Genomic DNA, 7,500 nt, shown 5'->3' on the forward strand with positions numbered 1-7,500 from the left:
CTCCAGGGTTCAGCAGGCTGCTGGGAGTCTGGAGCAGGTGAGGCGGAGTAGAGAGACGGAGAGAGGACGATACACTATATAAATAGTGAGGTTATAGCAGGTTGCATGGAGAGAAAGATAGAGAGGATTTCTCTGAGAGAGGTAGAGAAAGTAACGGTCGACTCTTCTGCGGTTGTTGCAGTGGCCTGGCAGTGCAGAGTCTGCTGGAGTTCAGAACCAGAGAGGCTCTGGCCTGGCTGGGCATCACCACAGGACCCGCATCACTGCTGGAGCGAACGGGATTGGCCCGGGCTGTTCGAGAGGGGAGGAGCTTCAGATCGTCCAAGATCACCAACATCACAGTGGGAGGTGAGCCTGCATTCAGGGGGTCTCACTGTTTAAAGAGGTCTTGATACAAATGTCATTGTAGGAACAAATCAGACCAGCAGGGATCTCACTGTTTGAAGAGGTCTTAAGATAAAATGTCATTGTAGGAACAAGTCCAGACCAGAATCAAACGGTATTTTTGAAATATTTTTTAGTGTTTGTTTTAACTTGCCGCAGGGTGCCAGTTGCATGGGGCTTAGTGAGTTATCCACTGCTGGGTAAATTGTCAGACGCAGTTCACACGTTGACATGGAGAATTCCATTCTTAACATGGTTAGTTAATTAGCTCTGACTTTAGGTTGACACATATAAACATGTAAACTCAGTTAGAATAACCCAGTTTAGATCACAATCTGATTAGGAAAAATGTGTTTAAGATGCCTGGCTTACTCCAATATTGAGTGTGTTAATGAGGCATGTATTTATCTTACTCCTTTCACAATTACACAGTGTCATGGGTACTTATTGAGGTCGACAAGAACACATGCAAGCACAGCACTATTATTATTGCTATAAGGATTTAAATTAATATTGGTTTAATTTCTGAGGTAGAGACCCAGAATAAGCACAGCTAGGGTTTGCTCAAACCAGAAGCGCAGATTCCTTGCAACAGACTTGATATGATCTATTAATAGGGGACCAGCTGAAGGCAAACTTTTTAGTTCTTTTTTTATTTTTGCAACATGTGCTGCCTGGGACCCAATGACAAGGATCCCTGTTTTGTTTGAGTTCAGCTGAAGAACATTGTATATTACTGTTAACTGTTTTAACGTACACATGCACACACTCGCACGCCTCCCCTCCAGGTCTGCAGGGGGCGGTGTGTGACTGGTTGTTGCAGTGTCCAGCGGGCTACGAGTGCGTGTCCCTGCCTGGCACTGCAAACCACAGCTGTTCCTCTGACTGCCACTCTGACTACTGCCACCACCACGGCATCTGCACGCACCATTCAGGCCAGCTTCCAGTTTGCCGGTGAGAAAACACGCATGCACGCACGCACGCACACACACACGCACGCACGCGCACACACACACACACACACGCACACGCACACACACACACACACACACACGCACACACACACACACACACACACAGGCTTGGGGAGTAACGGATGTAATCAGATCACGAAAAAAGTTAAATACATATAATGTGTAAGCTTGTTGCAATGTGGCTCGTAAAAAGGACCATCACCCAAAATAGAAATGACTAGAAACCGGATAATGCACTGTAATCCAAAATGTTTAATAATTATTATTGTTATTGTATTATTATATGAGAAACAGGTGACACTAGATAGATTGGCTGAAAGCAACTGTAACCAACACATAAAGTCTGAAATGAGTATTACAGAGCAGAAACAATATGTCCTCCTGATGCCCCGCTCCAAACTCCACCAGTCAAATGCAGGAAATGTGTTCAAAAGTAATCCAAAAGTAACGGAAACTAATCAGTTACATTACTTTAATATCGTGATACTTGGATTACATTACTGATTACAATTTTAACAGGTAACTAGTAATTGTCATGGATTACATTTTTAAAGTTCCCCTCCAAACCCTGCGCACACACACACGCACGCACGCGCACACACTCTCTCTCTCTCTCTCTCTCTCTCTCTCTCTCTCACACACACACACACACACACACACACACACACACACACACACATACACACACACACAGGGAGAGAGAGAGAGAGAGAGAAAGGGGAGAATTAACTTGAAGGGGAGTTTGCCGACTGAGAGAGTCAGCTAACTGCAGAGGAGGACGCTGTGTGAGTGGTGAATAGCAGGACCTCACACCACACCACACAGCACTAAAGCACAGAAGGAGGCAGTACACAAAACTTTTTTAGTCACTGCATAATGCATAATTCCATTTCTGTTATTTTATACGATTTGATATATTTCCTATTATTCTAAAATGTGGAAAACACAATCAAACTGTGGTGGAAAAATGTCTGCCTGTGTGTCAGCTGCCTTGTAGGAGAGGACTTCTGGTACATGGGTCAGCGGTGTAACGTGAAGATGACGCGAGCGCGGCTGGCAGGGGCGTGTCTCGCCATCTTACTCATCATGGTGACCGTTATCGCCATTCTGGCACTTGTAGCGGTGCGACGTTACCGCGCCATGCTGATCCAGGCCAAAGTGGACCAGACTCGGAGCAGGTATACACTCACGACCCACTCACTCACATACAGTACTATCTAATCACAGCAGCATACATACAGCGTACAACACAAACACTGGGAACATTCACATGATTAGAAGTTAAGGGTGGTGCCGGGGGTGGATCCAGTAAAAACATTATGTGGAGAGCGAACGAGAAGTTATCGGGTGTTTGTGTCAGGGCGTGTGGGTGAGGATTCCCATGGGCTACTGGGTGCGGGCCTTAAGTATACAATAACAGAACAAACACACATGCACGACCATAACTGCATCTCCAACTCATCTCACACAGCACACAGAAAAAGGCATTTGAATGAAGATGACACCAGAAGTGGAACGATTCATTTGATTGATATGGTAATAACACTTCCAGACTGCTGAGGAGAGAGCAGACGTTTTGAGAAGAGGGAGGGGAGAGAGGAGGAGAACCATTCAGGAAAACACAAAAACCCTGACTGTAATGAAGACACATGATAATGGTAGTTACAGTAATCTCCACTAGGTGTCATAGTCTGGCTGCTGAACTGCATAGATGCAAGTAGACATGAAGTAAATGGTGAGGCAATTAGAAAGGGGTTTTTTTGGTAAAAAAAACAAACAAACTTTTGAGTCTTCTCTGTCGAAGTCACAAAGTAAGGTTTAAAAGAGCATCCCATTGACCTTAACTGGGATGCCATACTTTATAGATGATGTGTTTGTTATGGAGTATGGACACTGCCAGACAAACTTCTCTGTCCTTAGGAAGTGATGCATCAAAACTGTGAAATACAAACTGTCCTAAACAGCAGCAAGCGAGCGCTCCGTCCAGAGAAAACAGGACTCATCCTTAGATCTTTTGCCTCTCTCCTCTTGGTATTGGTGTGTAAAGCATTCAGAGATCGGCAGCCACTATGCAGTGCAGTTTGATTGACATATGACTGATGTCATGTTACATGATTAGTTAATAATTAGTTAATAAACTAGTCCATAGCTGGCTGTGTACTACTGTGGTGATTTATGACATCACTGATGATTTCACAATGTCAAAAGTGACATCACAATGTGACATCAGTCACACACCTGTCAATCAAACAGTGTGGACAGAGCCTCTTCCCACACATCACCTGTCAATCAAACAGTGTGGGTGGGGCCACTTCCCACTACTTAAGTCCTTTGTTGATAAAACAACACTTACCTATACATACTATCTCAAATATATTTTATAAATATTAAATTACTACATCCATTAAATGGATTTAAATGGAAATTAAATGAACTCATAGATCAACACAATCAGAACCTGTGTGTGTGTGTGTGTGTGTGTGTGTGTGTGTGTGTGTGTGTGTGTGTGTGTGTGTGTGTGTGTGTGTGTGTGTGTGTGTGTGTGTGTGTGTGTGTGTGTTTGTGTGTGTGTATGTGTGTGTGCGTGCGTGCGTGCGTGCGCGTGCAGCTATCGCAGGTTCAACCATTTTGACGAGTTATCAGGCCGGTTCTGGTTGCGGTCGTGGGCGGGCTCGGCAGACTCTGTGGATAACCCCGCCTTCACACGCTCGGACGAGTTACTACACCTGCGGGCGCTCGACCGCCCCTGCTGTTACCACGACGACACGTTGTCACTGGCTTCCACTTGTCCCAGCCATGGAACTCGCATTAACACAGTCTACCCCCACAGGTACACACATCCAGGCTGATCCAGCATTCAACATGAGCTGAACATATATCTGTCTATCTATCTATCTATCTATCTATCTATCTATCTATCTATCTATCTATCTATCTATCTATCTATCTATCTATCTATCTATCTATCTATCTATCTATTTATCTATCTATCTATCTATCTATCTACATAGATGTCTTCATTGAGGCAATTGTTTTTTTGCAGCTTATATGCATGCAGCCTCAGAGTTAAAAGAAAATCTGCCTATGCATACACTCAAAGACACAAAGATACCACCACTCCACCATGTAACCCATAACACAATGTTTTGCTGCCTGTATTTGCCTGCTATTGAATGAGACCGACGTCTGTATATTCCCTGTAGCTCCCAGTACGGCTGGAGGGGCAGTGAGATGAGTGTGGGGGACTGTGTGCTGGACTCAGGCAAGGCCAGCGACCTGTCCGTCTGCAGCTGGCCAGTGGAGCCCATCCACTGGACACCCTTCCCCCTCCTGCAACAACTGGCCTCGCACAGGACACCCACAGTGAGTGTGTGTGTGTGTGTGTGTGTGTGTGTGTGTGTGTGTGTGTGTGTGTGTGTGTGTGTGTGTGTGTGTGTGTGTGTGTGTGTGTGTGTGTGTGTGTGTGTGTGTGTGTGTGTGCGCGTGCGTGCGTGTTTGTGTGAGAGAGAAGAGAGAGAGCACACTAGTCAATCAAAATGGTAAGAATTGACACTTATGCAAGAAACATAAAAGTCAAATCAAATGATCAAAGATTGCAAGAATAATTATTTGAACATTGGGTCACTGAACCTAAAACTCAAAGTCAATTAGAATGTTATCAGACCCTAAAAATTAAATGTGAATTGGAAGGATATCTCTTAACTGTCAGAGACGGAAAAAAGAATTGAAAAACAGAGACAGATCCTGACCAGGTACAGACAGGTACAGTCACCATAGAGAGTGGGAAGGCACAAGAAAGCATTGGTCCCAAAGGAAGAAAGACAGGTGAGGTCTAGAGACAGAGGTGCAGTTTCTCCTTCACTGTAGAAAGAGAATAAGAAGACAAAAGTAGGACGACATATTTTGACCTATTAAAAAGGTAACGGAAAGACTGCAAAAATAGCAGCAAAATGTGTTGAGTTGCCACTGCCTGAGGGACAGCAGCTAACTGTCCTTTTAAGACTGTCCATATAGTTCTTTAGAGCAGTGGTTGTCAAACCTTTTCACATCAAGGACACCTAATCTGACACAAATTAGACCACGGACCCCCATTTGATCAGATCTTGTCCCCTTCTGATAAGACTGTAGCTTTTGTGACGATACAACAACACAAACTACATTAAACAAAAGAACAGTCAACAGTCAACAAAAGGTGCACCAGTGAGGAGGAGGAGGAGAGGAGACTGAATGGTCTTGAAGGTCTTCCAAGGAGTACACCAGGCCCAGGTGCACCCGATCAGTCTAATGACCCCAACACGAGGCTCCTGCAAGACATTGCCAGGAGAGTGGGCACACTTCTGAAACCCATGACCAAAGTAGTCATACATTCTGTCATTGTGTTATTTATGGTTGGAATTCTAGTGAAAATAGTGAAAACTTGCTAGGGACCCCCATACCCTGCTAGCTCATACTGAGCATTAGCGCCCGGGGACCCACTTAACATTTCCCCATAGACCAGCTTTCCGCTCTCGCAGCTAGGTCTTAAAAGATTATTTAAAAGATTACTTATCTGAGCCAGAAAGTTGAAGTGAAGACCCTATCCGATGCGCAACATCCTCTTCTAGATAGCGACAGTTGACGCCGCTTCCAACTTAACTTGAAGTGAAGACTCTATCCAATGCGCAACATCCCCTTCTAGATAGCGACAGATGACGCCACTTCCTACTTGTTGCTTAAAATCCACTTTTACGTCTTTTATATCAAAAAGTCCTTAATGCAATACCATTCAGGAAGTGTTGGGGGCAGTAGTGTAAACACAGTGCGCCGCTGTCTGTACTGCCCAAACCCGCCCAGCGTTAGTTTGGAGACCGAGTGACGTACCTCCTCCTTCTTTGCGGGCTATTCAAGGGGTTAATTGTCAGCTGTCGCAAGTCGCTTTTATTTGCAGATATCTGACAGTCTATGTGTAAGTTTCATATTAAAATGTGCATTATAAAAGGTCCAAATACCTTATCAAAGTGCCTTTGATAAGAGAAAGTAGCAGTGAGCCGTGTGGGCGACGGTACCACAGAAGAAGAAAGGCCCTGTAAAACTAGCCCAGGCTACTGCAAAACTACGCTAGCACACTGGTCGTGTTTGGGTAAATTAGCTCGCAGCTTTTTCACCAGCAATAACGTCACTTCCCAGACTCTGGTAAGGAAACGGCTATAGTGAATGATTAAAACAAGATGTCTCCAGAAAGATAAGAAGTTTGACTTGTGGTTTCAGCCATTAAACCGAGTGGAAACAGCACGTGATCATTTGTAGCAGCAGTTGAGACAGAATTTTGATAGAATATTGGCAAAAAAATGGTCGGGTATGGCGCCGGTGACGCTATATCATCTTTTTTTTTATTAAATAGCTGCATTATTAAGAGACTTGCTGCTACCAGTTGTTTGTTAGAATTGGCGGAGCCTGCGAGGAAAGAGTGCATATCGCCACCTATCGTAGCAGAAATCGATTTCCCACCCGTGCTTGTATACTGGGACAACGACAGTAGTCCGAGTAAATAACCTAATCAAGCTACCATAGCTCGAATTAACTGTGCATGTAAACGTACTGATTGAGAGAGAGAGAGAGAGAGAGAGAGAGAGAGAGATAATCTGTTGTTTTTGTGTTTGTGCCTCTCTTACCGATGTCTGTCCTATTGTATAACAATACAGTCAATGTGTATAAAATTCTGTTGGTTGATTGTTGATCAGTTAGATCTAGTGAGGCGGACTCTCTGTGAGTGCTTTGAGACTTGCAGGTATAGGACTAGCCTGGGAACCTGACGAAGGTTTCCTTGCTCTGATTGGTTGTAGGTCTATCCAATTGACCTTTTTCACCGCAGGCATTTTGTGTCTAAAAGGGCAGGGTAAACACAGGTGCAACCAAATTAGGGTTTCCAACTTCCAAGTCATGTAGGTGTTCCAGTGCTAGGTCCCTCATTGATGTTTTGGTTGCACCTGTGTTTACCCTGCCTTTTAGACACAAAATGCCTGCGGTGAAAAAGCCCCATTGCATCCAGAAGCATTTTGGTCTGCGGCCATTGATAACGCCCCCTAGAAATCAAAATTGAGCTGAGAGTTTCAGGACTCAGGCTAGTAAAGTGCTATAGATAAACAATCTTCAACTTGTCTAT

General features: G+C 44.4%; 1 protein-coding gene across 1 annotated transcript in view; it reads left to right on the forward strand.

Annotated features, from left to right (window-relative positions):
• The window catches only part of LOC310793855 (uncharacterized protein), an 8,751-nt gene that overhangs the window by 1,131 nt on the left and 120 nt on the right, over positions 1-7,500 (forward strand). The window contains exons 3-8 of the mRNA XM_083655747.1: positions 1-37; positions 182-348; positions 1,173-1,338; positions 2,345-2,536; positions 3,967-4,188; positions 4,562-4,721. The exon at positions 1-37 is cut by the window's left edge and continues 22 nt beyond it. Coding sequence (XP_083511873.1) covers positions 1-37; positions 182-348; positions 1,173-1,338; positions 2,345-2,536; positions 3,967-4,188; positions 4,562-4,721 — 944 coding nt within the window. The remainder of the gene's footprint in view (positions 38-181; positions 349-1,172; positions 1,339-2,344; positions 2,537-3,966; positions 4,189-4,561; positions 4,722-7,500) is intronic.

The sequence above is a fragment of the Poromitra crassiceps genome (assembly GCF_964638095.1).
Source record: "Poromitra crassiceps genome assembly, chromosome: 19".
Lineage (NCBI taxonomy): Eukaryota > Metazoa > Chordata > Actinopteri > Beryciformes > Melamphaidae > Poromitra > Poromitra crassiceps.